Genomic DNA, 20,493 nt, shown 5'->3' with positions numbered 1-20,493 from the left:
AGAAAGGCGCTTTTCAAGTAAAATGTATTATTATTATTATTATTATTATTGTGTTGTGAAAAGGCCAAAGAAAAACATGCAAAGTTGAGCTTTTTTTTTTTTTTTTACAATCCTTGCCGAGTTGAGCTCTCATATTATTGTCAAATTGATAATTATGGAGGCCAGATATTGGATTTCTACTGGCTTCTATTTGCATTCATCACTCAATGCTGAATTTGCCACATTAAAATACAGAAAATGAAATTTCAGTCCTGCTTTTCTGCACGCCGAGGCCGTTCTTTTCACATCGGATCTGATAAGCCGAGCAAAGTGCACCCTTTTGTCGGCACACATACTGTACTCATACAGGGTCCATTCCACGATGTTCCCATGGTTCTGAAAAGAAGCCTGGCCAAGTGGCGTCTGAACTACTGGGGTTAATTTGGGGTTCACATGCCTCCTCCTCTCCCTGGCTCGCCGTCTCCCTCGTCCGTTTGTCTTTTTAAGCAAATCCCCTTCCCGCCCCCTTCGCTCGTCTCTCCTCCCCTTCCTTATTCCCTTTGTCTCCTCCCAGTGCTGGCATTGCTGTGGGTTTCTATGGGAACGGCGAGACTTGTGATGGAGTGAACCGGCTGACGTACTCCCTGCGCCACGCAAACCGCACAATCACTGGTGTGCAGTATCTGGTAAGAGCACATAAAACTGAAGTATTTCATAACTCAGCCAGACCAAGTTTCACATTCCTTCTTCACCATGACTGTCCCCCTCGCCGGGGTCCAGGTTTCCAACGGTACGTCCTCGCTGAACCAAACCATAGATGACAAGCTGCAGCAACTCGAGAGCCAGTACGCGCAGAATGCAGACTACCAGTCCATCATCCAAAAGCTGCAGGGCCAGCTGGACGAGCTCGTCAGACAGATGGTGGAGATTCCTTTCTGGGACAACACAATCTCCCTGGAGGAGCTGGCTGTCAGGATCGAGCTGTATGACTGGTACAGGTGAGCCAGAAAAAGTGCTATTCACTTATAAAGCTTCAATTGGTAAACATCACTGCATCTGCAACATGTTTCGAATATTTTGCCCCTGTCATGTCGCTAAATAAGGATGAAGGTCGTCTCTCTAGCTTTGGACCTCATTAGATTGAGTCATGAATGTTTTATTGTCCTTAAGCTAATGAGCAAAGATGCTATTTTTCACTTTTACCTGGTTTCAGTCTCATTGGCCTTCTTTAGGATTACTTAGCATTTTGCATATGGACTATAGCAGTGGTTCTCAAATGGGGGTACGCATATCCCTGGGGGTACTTGAAGGTATGCCAAGGGGTACGTGAGATTTTTTAAAAATATTCTAAAAATGGCAACAATTCAAAAATCCTTTATAAACATATTTATTGAATAATACTTCAACAAAATATGAATGTAAGTTCATAAACTGTGAAAATAAATGCAACAATGCAATATTCAGTGTTGACAGTTGGATTTTTTGCGGACACGTTCCATAAATATTGATGTTAAAGATTTCTTTTTTTGTGAAGAAATGTTTAGAATTAAGTTCATGAATCCAGATGGGTCTCTATTACAATCCCCAAAGAGGGCACTTTAAGTTGATGATTACTTCTATGTGTAGAAATCTTTATATATAATTGAATCACTTGTTTATTTTTCAACTAGTTTTTAGTTATTTTTTTATATCTTTTTTCCCAAATAGTTCAAGAAAGACCACTACAAATGATCAATATTTTGCACTGTTATCAATCAATACATCAATCAATGTTTATTTATATAGCCCTAAATAATGGGTTGTACTTGTATAGCGCTTTTCTACCTTCAAGGTACTCAAAGCGCTTTGACACTACTTCCACATTTACCCATTCACACACACATTCACACACTGATGGAGGGAGCTGCCATGGAAGGCGTCAACCAGCACCCATCAGGAGCAAGGGTGAAGTGTCTTGCTCAAGACACAATGGACGTGACGAAGTTGGTACTAGGTGGGATTTGAACCAGGGACCCTCGGGTTGCGCACGGCCACTCTCCCACTGCGCCACTACGACATCCTCGGAAGAACCCACATAAGGGCAAGGAAAACTCACACCCAGTGGGCAGGGAGAATACACCCCCAGTGGCACGCCAATGCTGACTATGAGAAACCTTGGAGAGGACCTCAGATGTGGGCAACCCCCCGCCCCCTCTAGGGGACCGAAAGCAATGGATGTCGAGCGGGTCTAACATGATACTGTGAAAGTTCAATCCGTAGTGGCTCCAACACAGCCGCGAGAGTTCAGTTCAAAGCGGATCCAAGACAGCAGCGTAGAGATGTCCCCAACCGATACACAGGCGAGCGGTCCATCCTGGGTCCCGACGAGCGGTCCATCCTGGGTCTCGACTCTGGACAGCCAGTACTTCATCCATGGTCATCGGACCGGACCCCCTCCACAAGGGAGAGTGGGACATAGGAGAAAAAGAAAAGAAGCGGCAGATCAACTGGTCTAAAAAGGAGGTCTATTTAAAGGCTAGAGTATACAAATGAGTTTTAAGGTGAGACTTAAATGCTTCTACTGAGGTAGCATCTCGAACTGTTACCGGGAGGGCATTCCAGAGTACTGGAGCCCGAACGGCAAACGCTCTATAGCCCGCAGACTTTTTTTGGGCTCTAGGAATCACTAGTCTTTTGAACGCAGATTTCTTGCCGGGACATATGGTACAATACAATCGGCAAGATAGGATGGAGCTAGACCGTGTAGTATTTTATACGTAAGTAGTAAAACCTTAAAGTCACATCTTAAGTGCACAGGAAGCCAGTGCAGGTTATACAATTTGATAAATCAGAAACTGATGACATAGTTCTGTATTTTACTGTTTTATCTTTTTTTTTTCAACCAAAAATGCTTTGCTCTGATTAGGGGGTACTTGAATTCAAAAAATGTTCACAGGGGGTACATCACTGAAAAAAGGTTGAGAACCACTGGACTATCGTGTAGGTTCTTCAGTGGTCTGCTACAGTATGCAGAATCAGTGATTGACAAAATAATAATTATGTGATAGCAGCGTAGGGCTGGGCGATATGGCCTTTTTTAAATATCTTGATATTTTTAGGCAATGTCACGATACACGATATATATCTCCATATTTTGCCTTAGCTTTGAATGAACACTTGATGCATATAATCACAGCAGTATGATGATTCTATGTGTCTACATTAAAACATGCTTCTTCATACTGCATTAATATATGCTCATTTTAAACTTTCATGCAGAGAGGGAAATCACAACTAAGTCAATTGACCAAAACTGTATTTATTAAGCAGTGGCACAAACATTCATGTCGTTTCAAAACAGAAAGTGCAAGATTGTCAGAGACATTTTAAAAAAAGCTACGAATGCACTTTTGTGCATGATGTCACTAAGATGACATATCAAAACAACACTAAATTAAAGTGCACTTTTTGTACAGAACGCCACTACAATAGTTTAAAACAAATAAAGTGCACTTTTTTGCATGACGGCACACAAGATATTTCAATAACTGTCAAATAAAAATGAGCTGCATAATAGGAAATCAAATAGTGTATGTCCTTCGCTATGTGGTAGGTTCCTGCGGACGTTATTGCCTTCTGTTGTTGACTATTTTGTTTTCATACGGTGTTGATGTGGAAATGGTTGCCTCGGCATTTTGTTGGTGTGGCACCGAACGGAGATGTTGACATGCGGAGTTTCAAACACTCATTCTCTAGCGGGTGACTTTTCAAATGATGCTACAAATTAGCAGTAATGCTACTTTTTGTAGCAACGTTTTTTCCCCACACTTGACAAATTACGGTTGTCTGTTCGACATATTCCCGCTTGAAGCCAAACCACCGCCAGACGATGAACCCCCTGCTGTTTTTCTTGGGAATTAATTCTTCCTTCATTTGTTTCCAGATTCGCACCTTCTTTCTCTCGTACTACCACTCGCACCACAGCTAACGTTACCCATGCCGCTACCTCTCTGCTCCGCGAGTGTGTATACGTATGTGACGTATGTAAGAAGGTGCGCTTGTTTTATGTCTCTGTGAGAAGCAGACAAGAAAGAGTGTAATGCCCGCAGCTAACATATACTCGAATATCACGATATATGCATTTTCTATATCGCATAGAGACAAACCCGGCGCTACTATACGCCCAGCCCTATAGTATCGCTCACTATTTTTTTGTTTATGTATGCTTACAGGTGGCTGGGCTACCTTGGTCTGCTGCTGTTCGATATCCTCATTTGTCTGCTGGTGCTGTTTGGCCTCATTCGAAACTCCAAAGGCACCCTCATTGGGTAAGTTTCCACCATGAGATTGCATGTAACTGGCTCACAGTTAAAGGGGAACATTATCACAATTTCAAAAGGGTTAAAAACAATAAAAATCTGTTCCCAGTGGCTTGTTGTATTTTTTGAAGTTTTTTTCAAAATGTTACCGGTCTCGGAATATCCCCAAATAAAGCTTTAAAGTGCCTTATTTTCGCTCTCTGCGAAGACACTGGCCATTTCCCTGTGACGTCACACAGTGCTGCCAATGTAAACAAACAATGGGAATACCACAGCAAGATATAGTGACATTAGCTCGGATTCAGACTCGGATTTCAGCGATTTAAGCGATTCAACAGATTACGCATGTATTGAAACAGATGGTTGGAGTATGAAAGTATTGAAGAAGAAACTGAAGCTATTGAGCGAATAGCTATTGACGCTATTCATAGCCATAGCATGGCCGAATAGCTGCGTTAGCATCGCCGGTAAAATGTTCGGACCAAACGATCAGGACTTTCGCATCTTTTGACACTGGAGCAACTTAAACCCGTCGATTGGTAAGTGTTTGTTTTGCATTAAATGTGGGTGGGAGGAAACGTAATATAGTTGCAAATGCATCTGCAGGTTATCCATACATCTCTGTACCATGTCTGCATTAGCACCGCCGGTAAATAGCATGTTAGCATCGATTAGCGTAGCATGATAGCATCGATTAGCTGGCAGTCAACATCAACAAAACTCACCTTTGTGATGTCGTTGACCATCGTTGCAAATGGATCTGCAGGTTATCCATACATCTCTGTGCCATGTCTGCTTTAGCACCGCCGGTCAAATGTGGAGACACTCTGGCACATTCAATGGGGGTCTGGCGGCAGACACTTTGGCATCTTCGGGCCAGTGGTGCAACTTGAATCCCTCCCTGTTAGTGTTGTTACACCCTCCGACAACACACCGACGAGGCATGATGGGTCCAAGGTTCCAAAAAATAGTCAAAAAAATGGAAAATAACAGAGCTGAGACCCGGTGTTTGTAATGTGTTGAAAATGAAAATGGTGGGTGTGTTACCTCGGCGACGTCACATTCTGACGTCTTCGCCTCCAAAGCGATAAACAGAAAGGCGTTTATTTCGCCAAAATTCACCCATTTAGAGTTCGGAAATCGGTTAAAAAAAATAAATGGTCTTTTTTCTGCACCATCAAGGTATATATTGACGCTTACATAGGTCTGGTGATAATGTTCCCCTTTAAGAATATTTGTATAATGGATGCCACCTAGTGTGGCGGTGCGTGGACTTCCTCACTTCCTGACACCTTAAGAGCAACGCTAGACAATGAACTGACAGCTCAGGGCTTTTAGCCATTGCTGGGGATTTTTTGGTCACTGGTTTGCGCCCAAGGCTTAGCTGATGGCTACTGTTTTATCCGCCCAATTTAATGGGACACAAAATATATAATGCATAATAACAATGTTCTAACATTAAAATGTGTCCCTAGAACAGGGGTCGGGAACCTTTTTGGCTGAGAGAGCCAAGAATCCAAATATCTTAAAATATATTTCTGCAAGAGCCATATAATATTTTTTTCGACACTGAACACAACTAAACGCGTGCATTTTTAAGTGAGACCAATTCCTACAGTATAATAAGTCTCTTATTCTTTGTGATAACATTGTTATTCTGAAGCTAACTGTGGAGGGGGCGTGGTATGCGGGCCTGCAGCGAAGCGGGGTGTGCCAGGGCCGGCCTCGAAATCAGCGACAGGTGCGTAGATGGCCCACCTGGGCCTTGTTATCTAATCACCTGTCGCCCTGGAGGAGAGACTGGGTTGGGGCTGGAGCCAGAGTGCGAGCGAGAACGAAAGAGAAAAAGACAAAAACGGAGAGACTTATTGAAAAATAAAAAATATTGCAACCCTGAAACAGGCTCTCATGTCTGAAGAACCCCCGGGAGGGCAAGCCCTAAACTAACCAATAATAAATAAATCACTTCGTACCCTTAATGCAACTTCTTGAACAAGTGCGGTAGGAAAAAGGATGGATGGATTCAAATGCATGAGCACGTTTTATATTTTGAACGTTACTTTTAAAACTTTGATTACAAGTGGAATTACTCACTACTTATCGTGTTAAGCAGTGTCAGCTCAGATTTATCCGAGAGCTAGATGTAGTCATCAAAAGAGCCACATCTGGCTCCCGAGCCATAGGTTCCCTACCCCTGCCCTAGAACCTGTTTTTGAGTACTAAACGTGGCAATCATCTTGTTGGCTCCAGTTTTGAGAGAAGAGCCACTCAAGAGCGAGCTTGCCCCCTGTATACTTCCATACCCCTAAAAACGGGGCATTCAATCGATCGCAAATGGACTGTTAGGTTTGTCTTAGAAGACGTTTCGCCGCTCATCCGAGGAGGCTTCATCATTTCGTGCTTGTACACTTAGATTGGTCAAATCAGTGTGGCAGACCTCATAGTGAGCACCTCAAATGATTCATATGTTTTACTTAAGTTAGGGGTAAGATTAAGGTTTTGATTGGACATTAGTGTGACCCCTCCGCACCTTTTAAGGGAGACGGGATGCCTCGTTAGGTAGGAAAAATTAATCTGGTTTTAGCAAGGTTTTGCTGGGACCAATGGCGGTAAGATTGTTGCCTCTAATGACCTCATTAGTCAATGTTTTGGGAGACAATGATATGATGTTTAAAAAGCTCATATTATAGATAGAGTGCTTTTTTGAGGATTTTTTTTAATGGTATACGTAGTGGCTTCACGGTGGCAGAGGGGTTAGTGCGTCTGCCTCACAATACGAAGGTCCTGGGTTCAATCCCAGGTTTGGGATCTTTCTGTGTGGAGTTTGCATGTTCTTCCCGTGAATGCGTGGGTTCCTCCCACTTCCAAAAACATGCACCTGGGGATAGGTTGATTGACAACACTAAATTGGCCCTAGTGTGTGAATGTGAATGTCTATCTGTGTTGGCCCTGTGATGAGGTGGCGACTTGTCCAGGGTGTACGCCGCCTTCCGCCCGATTGTAGCTGAGATAGGCGCCAGCGCCCCCCGCCAACCCAAAAGGGAATAAGTGGTAGAAAATGGATGGATGGTATCCGTAGTACTGATGTTAATAACAATGAGTTTATTTTGTGTCGTGCACCTTAAATAAGTTTGATCACATGGTTTGTTAGTTCTAGCTTAACTGACTCTTCACCTGGACCAGCAGACACTGTAATAGCCTGTGTCCGAGCATGCTCTAGTGTAGTTAGTCAGGGTTAACTCAAATAGTGGTCTATATTTCTGGACACACTGGAGGCCGTCCCTCAGCAAGCCTGGTTTGACCTAGAAAAAGGGCCGATTATCAATAAAACGTTAGTCCAGGATCTCTACAAAAACTAGAGAGCCACTTGTTAAGCGAGACTTATCTGCCATACCTCTCATCATTGCGTCTCATAGGCAGGTGGCCAGAGACAAATACTCGATGCCAGAACATCTTTCTAGCGAGATTACAACCCTTGCTATGTTAGTCTTTATAGTCTCTGACTGTCTCATCATAGAGTCATGGGAGCCGACATGTACAACTATGTTCACGTAGCTAGTGACGCAATTAGCCTGTCATACGTGTTTACGAGGCATGTTGCGAGTCAGCTCCCTGAGACTACCTTCAATGTCAGGTGCTCTGGTTCCAGGAATACACTAAACTATGGCTGGTTTGCTAAGATTTATGTTCCACGTAATGGAGTCGCCTATATAAGGTGTGGTACCCGGTAGACTGGGGTGGAGGACTAGCTAAAGGGCTAAATCTAGTATGCGCCTCAACCAGTTCACCGTGGATTGTATACTTTAGCTTAGGGTTGTCACAAGTTGGGCTAGTCAGCTCGCGACAGCTAACGCCAATGGTAGTCTACCGACTACCATTGCCTTGCCAGGTCTGTCACGTTTTTGATAATTTCCTATTATTTCTTTAGTTCAATGAATATCATCTGATTGTTTTCCTCAGCACTCTGTCACGCTCACATTCCCCGTTCCCATAGTTGAAGAAAAAAATGTATGCGGACTTCTAGCTATAAGCTAATGCTTGCTAGTATGACCGGATGTTTTAGGGGTGGATCTTATGGGGTTTGTTCCAACAGTCCGTATGCCCACAAGTGATGTGAAGTGAAGTGAATTATATTTATATAGCGCTTTTCTCTAGTGACTCAAAGCGCTTTCTTTACATAGTGAAACCCAATATCTAAGTTACATTTAAACCAGTGTGGGTGGCACTGGGAGCACGTGGGTAAAGTGTCTTGCCCAAGGACACAACGGTAGTGACTAGGATGGCGGAAGCGGGAATCGAACCTGCAACCATCAAGTTGCTGGCACGGCCACTCTACCAACCGAGCTATAGTGGCATACTTTCCAACCTTCCCGATTTTCCCGGGAGACTCCCGAATTTCAGTGCCCCTCCCGAAAATCTCCCGGGGCAACCATTCTCCCGAATTTCTCCCGAGTTCCACCAGTAGAACAATATCAGGGGCGTGCCTTAAAGGCATTGCCTTTATTTATTTATAATTTTTAATTAAGGATCCCCATTAGCTGTTTTCCCCAACAACCCACTTCCTGGGGTCCACAACTCAATACAATTACAAGTAAAAGCATATAATTATAACTACTCGATACAGAAAAAAATAAAAGCATCAATAAGAAAACAGGCAAACAATTTCCATTCCCAGAATAATTATTACCATGTAAATATAACTATACAATATAAAACCAAACAAAATCATCAACGAGCAAACTACCGTATTTTTCCGATTATAAGTCGTAGTTTTTTTCATAGTTTGGCCAGGGGTGCGATTTATACTCAGCAGCGACTTGTGTGTGAAATTATTAACACATTACCGTAAAATATCAAATAATATTATTTAGCTCATTCACGTAAGAGACTAGACGTATAAGATTTCATGGGATTTATCGATTAGGAGTGACAGATAGTTTGGTAAACGTATAGCATGTTCTATATGTTATAGTTATTTGAATGATTCTTACCATAATATGTTAGGTTAACATAGCAGTTAGTTATTTATGCCTCATATAACGTACACTTATTCAGCCTGTTGTTCACTATTCTTTATTTATTTTAAATTGCCTCTCAAATGTCTATTCTTGGTGTTGAGTTTTATCAAATAAATTTCCCCCCAAAATGCGACTTATACTCCAGTGCGACTTATATATGTTTTTTTCTTTCTTTATTTCGCATTTTCGGCAGGTGCGACTTATACTTTGGAGCGATTTATACTCCGAAAAATACGGTAATTTAAAGACTCAGATAAAATATTATTTTTAAAAACCTGTTTACTTTCAATGCCTAATACTTTGGCGTCCTCTACAACCTGTCGCCACGTCCGCTTCTTCTAAATACAAACAGCGTGCCGTACCAGCCACATAATATAAGCAGCTATTACACACACATAAGTGAATGCAAGGCATTCTTGAACTACAGCCATACAGGTCACACTGAGGGTGGTCGTATGTATATAACACAGTTACAAATATGCGCCACTCTGTGAACCCACAACAAACAAGAATGACAAACACGTTTTGGGAGAACATCCGCACCGTAATACAACATAAACACAACAGAACAAATACCCAGAAACCCTTGCAGCACTAACTCTTCCGGGACGCTACAATATACAACCCCGCTACCACTGAACCCCCCCCACCTCCACAATTCGGAGGTTGGCAAGTATGGTTATGGGGAGGCTCCTACTTCCAATTTATGCTCACAACTTGAAGCATAGCAAAAAGCAGAGATTTTATCTCAAAATACTCCTAAATTGATGCACCATTGTACAGTATCCGTAAAAGCATGATTGCAGTATTATTAAATGATGTAGATATACATAAGTCTAAGTACATTCTTCAAGACTGTATCACTTTTACAGTTTCAATGGTGTGCTTCTCTTGACAGGGTGTGCTTGTTTGGTGTTTTGGCGCTGGTGGTCAGTTGGGCCTCGCTCGGTCTGGAAATCGCCGCCTCTGTGGTAGGTTTGAATCTGTATAGATCAGTGGTTCTCAAATGGGGGTACGCGTACCCCTGGGGGTACTTGAAGGTATGCCATGGGGTACGTGAGATTTTTTTTTAAATATTCTAAAAATAGCAACAATTCAAAAATCCTTTTATAAATATATTTATTGAATAATACTTCAACAAAATATGAATGTAAGTTCATAAACTGCAACAATGCAATATTCAGTGTTGACAGCTATATATATATATATATATATATATATATATATATATATATATATATATATATATATATATTTTTTTATTTTTTTATTTTTATTCAATTCAACAAAACAATACACAGCAATACCTTAACAATGCAATCCAATTCCAGAACCAAACTTGACCCAGCAACAATAAACAGAGCTACTATTCAATCAATCCATGTTTATTTATATAGCCCTAAATCACAAATGTCTCAAAGGACTGCACAAACCATTTTGACTACGACACCCTCGGAAGAACCCACAAAAGGGCAAGGAAAACTCACACCCAGTGGGCAGGGAGAATTCACATCCAGTGGGACGCCAGTGACAATGCTGACTATGAGAAACCTTGGAGAGGACCTCAAATGTGGGCAACCCCCCCCTCTAGGGGACCGAAAGCAATGGATGTCGAGCGGGTCTAACATGATACTGTCAAAGTTCAATCCATAGTGGCTCCAACACAGCCGTGAGAGTTCAGTTCAAAGCGGATCCAAGACAGCAGCGAGAGTCCCGTCCACAGGAAACCATCTCAAGCGGAGGCGGATCAGCAGCGTAGAGATGTCCCCAACCGATACACAGGCGAGCGGTCCATCCTGGGTCTCGACTCTAGACAGCCAGTACTTCATCCATTGTCATCGGACCGGGCCCCCTCCACAAGGGAGGGGGGGACATAGGAGAAAAAAGAAAAGAAGCGGCAGATCAACTGGTCTAAAAAGGAGATCTATTTAAAAGCTAGAGTATACAAATGAGTTTTAAGGTGAGACTTAAATGCTTCTAAAAAAAATAACTCTTTAACATCAATATTTATGGAACAATTGAAACTTTAGCCTGAACATTTGGTCCTATTAAGGTATTGAAGGGACACACAAGCACATGAAAATGCAGTACCTTAATAGGACCAAATGTTCAGGCTAAAGTTTCAATTGTTCCATAAATATTGATGTTAAAGAGTTCTTTTTTTTTGTGAAGAAATGTTTAGAATGAAGTTGATGAATCCCGATGGATCTCTATTACAATCCCCAGAGAGGACACTTTAAGTTGATTACTTCTATGTGTGGAAATCTTTATTTATAATTGAATCACTTGTTTATTTTTCAACAAGTTTTTAGTTATTTTTATAACTTTTTTTCCAAATAATTCAAGAAAGACCACTACAAATGAGCAATATTTTGCACTGTTATACAATTTAATAAATCAGAAACTGATGACATAGGGCTGTATTTTACCTCTTTATCTCTTTTTTTCAACCAAAAATGCTTTGTTCTGATTAGGGTGTAACTTGAATTAGACAAATGTGCACAGGGAAAAGGTTGAGAACCACTGGTATAAATGATATCTTTCTGTATTTTATGTGACATCCTTCATCTTTTCAACTCTCCCAGACCTCCAGTGACTTCTGCGTGGCTCCTGACATGTACGTAATCCAACTAGCAGACCAGCATGGAGTCATCAATCAAGGTAGGATTATTTTGCACGTTGTGTTCTCACCATCATCTCTAAAGTGGCCTTCTCCATTTCCTTTTTCCCTGCGCTCAATGCCGCGATTATTGCGCAGCAGTGAGATGTCATTGTTCTAAAGAGCAGGGCTTTTGCGCCGCTTATGAAAAAAGCCCCGAGTAGTGGCTGCCAGCCGTGTCACAGGGCAACGGGATACCATTTTAGGCTGAACAGAAGCTTCTATAGACTACAGCTCATTCTAGTAATTGGTCAAAAACGATGAGGCATGGTTGCAGAAAGACCTTTTTTTTTTAAAGACAGAGAGGCTTGTGTAGAGGCAAATAAGATGAATGGAATAGTTCAATAGACTCCACTGTTGTCAAAGTATTTCGGACATGTTCTATTTTTCCTCACCGCTAAAGGCTAAAAATCTGTTCTAAAAATTGGATGCCCTTGTGGTTGAAAATCCAAGCGTTTGACAAAAGCTGCAGGGAATAGGCCAATTTTTATTGAGCTTGCACAAGCTGTATTCTTTGAAGCAGTCATGTGATTCCTTTTCGATTTTTTATCAACAATCACAATTGGCATGAGTCACAACCAAAGCTTTGTTCGAATACTACACGGTCTAGCTCCATCCTATCTTGCCGATTGTATTGTACCATATGTCCCGGCAAGAAATCTGCGTTCAAAGGACTCCGGCTTATTAGTGATCCCCAAAGCCCAAAAAAAGTCTGCGCTTTTTCATTTCGGGCTCCAGTACTCTGGAATGCCCTCCCGGTAACAGTTCGAGATGCCACCTTAGTAGAAGCATTTAAGTCTCACCTTAAAACTCATTTGTATACTCTAGCCTTTAAATAGACTCCCTTTTTAGACCAGTTGATCTGCCGTTTCTTTTCTTTTTCTTTTATGTCCCACTCTCCTTTGTGGAGGGAGTCCGGTCCGATCCGGTGGCCATGTACTGCTCGCCTGTGTATCGGCTGGGGACATCTCTGCGCTGCTGATCAGCCTCCGCTTGGGATGGTTTCCTACTGGCTCCGCTGTGAACGGGACTCTCGCTGCTGTGTTGGATCCGCTTTGGACTGGACTCTCGCGACTGTGTTGGATCCATTATGGATTGATCTTTCACAGTATCATGTTCTCATATGTTCTCATAGTCATCAGTATCATCAGTATCACAGTATCATGTTCTCATAGTCATTATTGTCACCGACGTCCCACTGGGTGTGAGTTTTCCTTGCCCTTATGTGGGCCTACCGAGGATGTCGTAGTGGTTTGTGCAGCCCTTTGAGACACTAGTGATTTAGGGCTATATAAGTAAACATTGATTGATTGATTGATTGAAGGTGGAAATGTGATCCAGAACTAACCGTAAAGAACCATAGACAAGTTTGCTTCATGCTTGTTATTAGGGTTTTTTTTAGCAGCATGAAAACAAACTGTGTTCACTTCAGGAAATGTGCTGCTCTTGATATTGTTTGTGACAGATGTGGTTATCTTCTGAAACGTCTCATGAGTCAGCATTGACGTGTGCTTGCTTGCACATCACTTAGTATTTGTTGGTCCTCTTTCAGCCCAGCTTGTAAACTTACAATAGCTCCTTCACAGTTACATTTGAAAAAAAAACATAATATAAAGCACTTACAGGATCGTAGTGATGCGGACCGTGTATCCATAGCATACCATACCATACCAACTTTATTTAAAAAGCCCTTTAAAAACAACCGCAGTTGAAGAACAAAGGGCTGTACACCACAAAGGACAGACTAAAAAAATAACATTTAAAACAGATGTAAAAAACACATTGAAATAGCAAATACAAATTACCCTAACAATTTAAAGTCTTATGCTGGGTTAAAAGCCTGTGAATAAAAATGGGTTTTAAGTAGGGTCTTAAAAATAGCCAAAGAAGGGGCCTGTCTCACAAAATGAGAGGGAGATCGTTCCAGAGATTTTGGACCCGCAACAGAGAAGGCTCTGTCCCCTCTGAGCTTGCGCTTTGATTTGGGTACCTCCAGGATCAGCTGATCAGCTGACCTGAGGGACCGGCGTGGGGGCATTGAGGTGGAGCAGCTTAGAGATCCGTAGTGGTGAAAAAGGAGCTGAGCCGGAAGGCAAAGCTCTCAATTTACTGGTCAATCTACGTTCCCATCCTCACCTATGGTCATGAGTTTTGGGTAAGGACAAAATTAGTCTTCGGATAAGGGGACTGGATTGATAGAATCATGTCAGCCCGACAATTTTCCGTCCAAACTTTATCATGCACCCCTGTTATTAACTTGTGTGGGCAATACAGAGAGCCGATGAGAAAGTACAGTAAGATGTAACAGAGTTCAGAAACGTAACGATCATCAAAACATTAGGGTCTGAGCATGGAGGTGGAAGGTTTCATTTTTTATTATTCTCATTCCTGCAACGAAATCGCCATTTGCGGGCATTTTTACGTACTTGAAAACTGTGTGTCAAAACGTGTACCTGTACTCTAACAAAAATATATGCATTTTGAGCACGAAATAATAAAAAAAATCACATGTTCTGAAATTTAGTCAGCGGTTTTGTTTTGTATTGTTCCCAAAAGAAGCGCAGTCCTTCAACTCATTAACAATCTATTAAAAAACAACATATGATGGAAGGGTGAGCATTTGCTCTTTTCAGTCTGAGCTATTATCCCTCCCCATCAATTTGACTTTCTTTGGATCAATGGCAGCATCATCAGCGGGAAAAACGATGATGTAATGCTTAAGAATCCTATAAAAAATGTATGTTCTTCTCTTAACTAACGGCGTGCGCGGTTGGGAGAGTGGCCGTGCCAGCAATCTGAGGGTTCCTGGTTCAATCCCCACCTTCTACCAACCTTGTCACGTCTGTTGTGTCCTTGGGTGAATGTGGAAATAGTGTCAAATCAATCAATGTTTATTTATATAGCCCCAAATCACAAATGTCTCAAAGGAACGCAGATTTGTGCAGTCCTTTGAGACATTTGTGATTTGGGGCAATATAAATAAACATTGATTGATTGATTGATGACTGCACAAATCATTACGACTACAACATCCTCGGAAGAACCCACAAAAGGGCAAGAAAAACTCACACCCAGTGGGCAGGGAGAATTCACATCCAGTGGGATGCCAGTGACAATGCTGACTGAGAAACCTTGGAGAGGACCTCAGATGTGGGAAACCCCACCCCCCTCTAGGGGACAGAAAGCAATGGATGTCGAGCGGGTCTAACATGATACTGTGAAAGTTCAATCCATAGTGGCTCCAACACAGCCGCCAGAGTTCAGTTCAAAGCGGATCCAAGACAGCAGCGAGAGTCCCGTCCACAGGAAACCATCACAAGCGGAGGTGGATCAGCAGCGTAGAGATGTCCCCAACCGATACACAGGCGAGCGGTCCATCCTGGGTCTCGACTCTGGACAGCCAGTACTTCATCCATGGTCATTGGACCGGACCCCCTCCACAAGGGAGGGGGGGCACATAGGAGAAAAAAGAAAAGAAGCGGCAGATCAACTGGTTTAAAAAGGAGGTCTATTTAAAGGCTAGAGTATACAGATGAGTTTTAAGGTGAGACTTAAATGCTTCTACTGAGGTAGCATCTCGAACTGTTACCGGGAGGGCATTCCAGAGTACTGGAGCCCAAACGGAAAACGCTCTATAGCCCGCAGACTTTTTGGGGGCTTTAGGAATCACTAATAAGCCGGAGTCCTTTGAACGCAGATTTCTTGCCGGGACATATGGTACAATACAATCGGCAAGATAGGCTGGAGCTAGACCGTGTAGTATTTTATACGTAAGTAGTAAAACCTTAAAGTCACATCTTAAGTGCACAGGAAGCCAGTGCAGGTGAGCCAGTACAGGCGTAATATGATCAAACTTTCTTGTTCTTGTCAAAAGTCTAGCAGCCGCATTTTGTACCAACTGTAATCTTTTAATGCTAGACATGGGGAGACCCGGAAACAATACGTTACAGTAATCGAGACGAGGCGTAACAAACGCATGGATAATGAACTCGGCGTCTTTAGTGCACAAAATGGAGCAAATTTTAGCGATATTACGGAGATGAAAGAAGGCCGTTTTAGTAACGCTTTTAATGTGTGACTCGAGGTACTCAAAGCGCTTTGAGTACCTTGAAGGTAGAAAAGCGCTACACAAGTATAACCCATTCATTTCTAACAAATGCATTCAGTCCTTGTCTACATTCCGAGAGTATGCTAATCTGTTCCCTTCTGTTTAATTCCCAGAAATCCTCAAGTACTACCTGAGTTGCAGTTTGGACCAAACCAACCCTTTCCAGCAGGTCAGTTCCTTGTAAATACAACATTACGATCACAAGGGTTTGCCTTTAAACTTATAGTTTGCTATTAACACAGCGTTTGCTGATGTTATTCGAATCCTGGTGGATACATTGCATCAATAGTTTGTATATTGTGTACAATTGTGGGCACAGCAAGTGACAACTGCAGCCCTAGAGAATATGCTGACAATCTTACTGCTAATAGCATCGCGTTTATTAGATCAAAGATATTACACTGAAATGGAACTTCCTTTTTATTTTTGCAAATAATCTATACCGTATTTTTCAGACTATAAGTCGCAGTTTTTTTCATAGTTTGGCCGGGGCTGCGACATATACTCCGGAGTGACTTATGTGTGAAATTATTATCAATCAATCAATCAATGTTTACTTATATAGCCCTAAATCACTAGTGTCTCAAAGGGCTGCACAAACCACCACGACATCCTCGGTAGGCCCACATAAGGGCAAGGAAAACTCACACCCAGTGGGACATCGGTGACAATAATGACCCAGTGGGACGTCGGTGACAATGATGACTATGAGAACCTTAGAGAGGAGGAAAGCAATGGATGTCGAGCGGGTCTAACATGATACTGTGAAAGTTCAATCCACAATGGATCCAACACAGTCGCGAAAGTCCAGTCCAAAGCGGATCCAACACAGCAGCGAGAGTCCCGTTCACAGCGGAGCCAGCAGGAAACCATCCCAAGCGGAGGCGGATCAGCATCGCAGAGATGTCCCCAGCCGATACACAGGCAAGCAGTACATGGCCACCGGATCGGACCGGACCCCCTCCACAAGGGAGAGTGGGACATAGAAGAAAAAGAAAAGAAACGGCAGATCAACTGGTCTAAAAAGGGAGTCTATTTAAAGGCTAGAGTATACAAATGAGTTTTAAGGTGAGACTTATATTATTCATCTCATTTGCGGAAGAGACGAAGAAAATGTCAGCAATCGTGACACACACGTCAACGGGGGAGGGTCATGGCAGAAGTGCATTCTGGGTCATGGGATGCTAACTGCTAAAGGCTATATGCTGCTGCCGTAGCTATTAAAATGGATCATTTCATCGTTGGCGGTAACTTTTAAAAACTGAGAAGGGCTGAACAAAAATTGCACCGAAAAGGAAATCATGTACTGCAGATGACAAGCTGGATGTAGTGAAATATGCAGCAGAAAACGACAAGAGGAAGCGGCGCATACCTTTGGAGTTGGCAGAGTTGTTTAGAAGCGACATCAAGGAAGAAGATTTCATGGGATTTAGCGATAAGGAGTGACAGATTGTTTGGTAAACGTATAACATGTTCTGTATGTTATAGTTATTTGAAGGACTCTTACCATAAGCCAGGGGTGTCCAAACTTTTTCCACTGAGGGCCGCACACTGAAAAATCAGCAAGCTGGGGCCATTTTCATAATTTTTATTTTAAAAACCAATACAATATATGATTAAAAAATATACATTTATGCCTCCACTCAGTTATGATCCCGGGGACCCCAAAGGGTTTTGGTCAAAAAAAAATATAAAAAATGTGTCATTATTCAGTATTATAATTTTTATTATCATGCAAGTTTTAAATCTCTAGATCAGGTGTCGGGAACCTTTTTGGCTGAGAGAGCCATGAAAGCCGAATATTTTAAAATGTATTTCCGTGAGAGCCATATCATATTTTTTAACATTGGATACAACTAAATGCGTGCATTTTTTAAGTAAAACCAAATTTTTTAGAGTATAATAAGTCTCTAATTATTTTTAACAACATTGTTATTTTTTGAACAGGTGCGGTTGAAACGGATGGATGGATTAAAATGCATGAGAATGTTTTATATTTTGAACGTTATTTTTAACATCGTGATTACCAAGGGAATTATTCATTACTTATCTTGTTAAGCCAGTGGTTCTCAAATGGGGGTACGCGTACCACTGGGGGTACTTGAAGGTATGCCAAAGGGTACGTGAGATTTTTTTTTAAATTCTAAAAATAGCAACAATTTAAAAGTCCTTTATAAATATATTTATTAAATAACACTTCAACAAAATATGAATGTAAGTTCATAAAGTGTGAATAGAAATGCAACAATGCAATATTCAGTGTTGACGGCTAGATTTTTTGTGGACATGTTCCATAAATATCGATCTTAAAGATTTCTTTTTTGTGAAGAAATGTTTAGAATTAAGTTCATGAATCCAAATGGATCTCTATTACAATCCCCAAAGAGGACACTTTAAGTTGATGATTACTTCTATGTGTAGAAATCTTTATTTATAATTGAATCACTTGTTTATTTTTCAACAAGTTTCTAGTTATTTTAATATCTTCTTTTCCAAATAGTTCAAGAAAGACCACTACAAATGAGCAATATTTTGCACTGTTGTAAAATGTAATAAATCACCAGTTGATAACATAGTGCTGTATTTGACTTCTTTATCTCTTTTTTTCAACCAAAAATTATTTGCTCTGATTAGGGGGTACTTGAATTAAAAAAAAATTCACAGGGGGTACATTACTGAAAAAAGGTTGAGATCCACTGTGTTAAGCAATGTCGGCTAAGATTTATCTGATAGCCAGATGCAGTCATCAAAAGAGCCACATCTGGCTCTAGAGCCATAGGTTCCCTACCCCTGCTCTAGATCAACATTAGAAAAAAAAAATGGAAAGAACAAAAAATATGCAATATTTTCACCCAATAACTTTTTTAGGTGGAATATTTGAGATTAAATAATAATTGGAGCCTTAATTTTGGATTTTGATTCATTATTACTTTTTGAGCAATGACACTTAAAAACAAATCACACTAAAATAATTGGGGATCCAAAAGTGTCCTACTTATTAAAGTGTTAAAAAAATAAATTATACATTTTTTTTACTGTTTACTTTTAGCACAATAATCTCAAGATCAACTTCAGATACATTGGGACGGCGTGGCGCAGTGGAAGAGTGGCCGTGCGCAACCCGAGGGTCCCTGGTTCAAATCCCACCTAGTACCAACCTCGTCACGTCCGTTGTGTCCTGAGCAAGACACTTCACCCTTGCTCCTGATGGGTGCTGGTTAGCGCCTTGCATGGCAGCTCCCTCCATCAGTGTGTGAATGTGTGTGTGAATGGGTAAATGTGGAAGTAGTGTCAAAGCGCTTTGAGTACCTTGAAGGTAGAAAAGCGCTATACAAGTACAACCCATTTATCCGTCAATTTTAAGTTTTACTGTTGTTTATGTTTGTTTGTGTGTTTTAGGCCCTTCTTTAAAAAAACAGCTCAGTTTTTTATATGGCAAAACACAAAATATGCAACATTTTCCCCCAAAAATATCTCAAAGTAAAATATTTAATGTGACGTAATCGAAGCCTTGAAAAGGTTAATAATTCAAAATGACATTGATTTTGATTCATTATTATTTTTTAAAGAAAGAAACAGCCTGCATGGCAGCTTTGTGTTATAAGAGTAAGCATTGCAACAATTTCTTGTTACATTTCACCTGTTTGCTCTTTTATACCACTTTTTATGTTTTTAATTTTTAATTTTTTTCAATTGTTCAATATGTTACGTTAACATAGCAGGCACCTTCCCTTCCAGGATATCTACACAAACTAGTGAGCCACTTGTTAAGCGAGACTTATCTGCCATACTTCTCATCATTGCGTCTCGTAGGCAGGTGGCCAGAGACAAATACTCGATGCCAGAACATCTTTCTAGCGAGATTACAACCCTTGCTATGTTAGTCCTTGTAATCTCTGACCGTCTCATCATAGAGTCATTGGAGCCGACATGTACAACTATGTTCGTGTAGCTAGTGACGCAATTAGCCTGTCATACGTGTTTACCAGGCATGTTGCGAGTCAGCTCCCTGAGACTACCTTCAATGTCAGGTGCTCTGGTTCCAGGAATACACTAAACTATGGCTGGTTTGCTAAGATTTATGTTCCACGTAATGGAGTCGCCTATATAAGGTGTGGTACCCGATAGACTGGGGTGGAGGACTATATGCACCTTAACCAGTTCACCGTGGCTTGTAGATTTAAGCTTAGGGTTGTCACAAGTTGGGCTAGTCAGCTCGCGACAGCTAACGCCAATGGTAGTCTACCGACTGCCATTGCCTTGCCAGGTCTGTCACGTTTTTGATAATTTCCTATTATTTCTTTAGTTCAATGAATATCATTTGATTGTTTTTCTGAGCACTCTCAGTCACGCTCACATTCTCCGTTCCCATAGTTGAAAAAAAAAAATGTATGCGGACTTCTAGCTATAAGCTAATGCTTGCTAGTATGA

The 20,493-nt window shown here is 41.4% G+C and overlaps 1 protein-coding gene across 2 annotated transcripts in view; it reads left to right on the top strand.

Annotated features, from left to right (window-relative positions):
• The window catches only part of ttyh3a (tweety family member 3a), an 84,592-nt gene that overhangs the window by 28,884 nt on the left and 35,215 nt on the right, over positions 1 to 20,493 (top strand). For both annotated transcript variants that reach the window (XM_061905264.1, XM_061905265.1), the window contains exons 4-9: positions 554 to 665; positions 760 to 977; positions 4,191 to 4,286; positions 10,194 to 10,266; positions 11,881 to 11,956; positions 16,176 to 16,231. In XM_061905264.1, the coding sequence (XP_061761248.1) occupies positions 554 to 665; positions 760 to 977; positions 4,191 to 4,286; positions 10,194 to 10,266; positions 11,881 to 11,956; positions 16,176 to 16,231 (631 nt within the window). The remainder of the gene's footprint in view (positions 1 to 553; positions 666 to 759; positions 978 to 4,190; positions 4,287 to 10,193; positions 10,267 to 11,880; positions 11,957 to 16,175; positions 16,232 to 20,493) is intronic.

Source organism: Nerophis ophidion, linkage group LG07 (assembly GCF_033978795.1).
Source record: "Nerophis ophidion isolate RoL-2023_Sa linkage group LG07, RoL_Noph_v1.0, whole genome shotgun sequence".
NCBI lineage: Eukaryota > Metazoa > Chordata > Actinopteri > Syngnathiformes > Syngnathidae > Nerophis > Nerophis ophidion.
The sequence above is the reverse complement of the archived record's forward strand: the minus strand, read 5'-3'. Positions and strand labels throughout refer to the sequence as shown.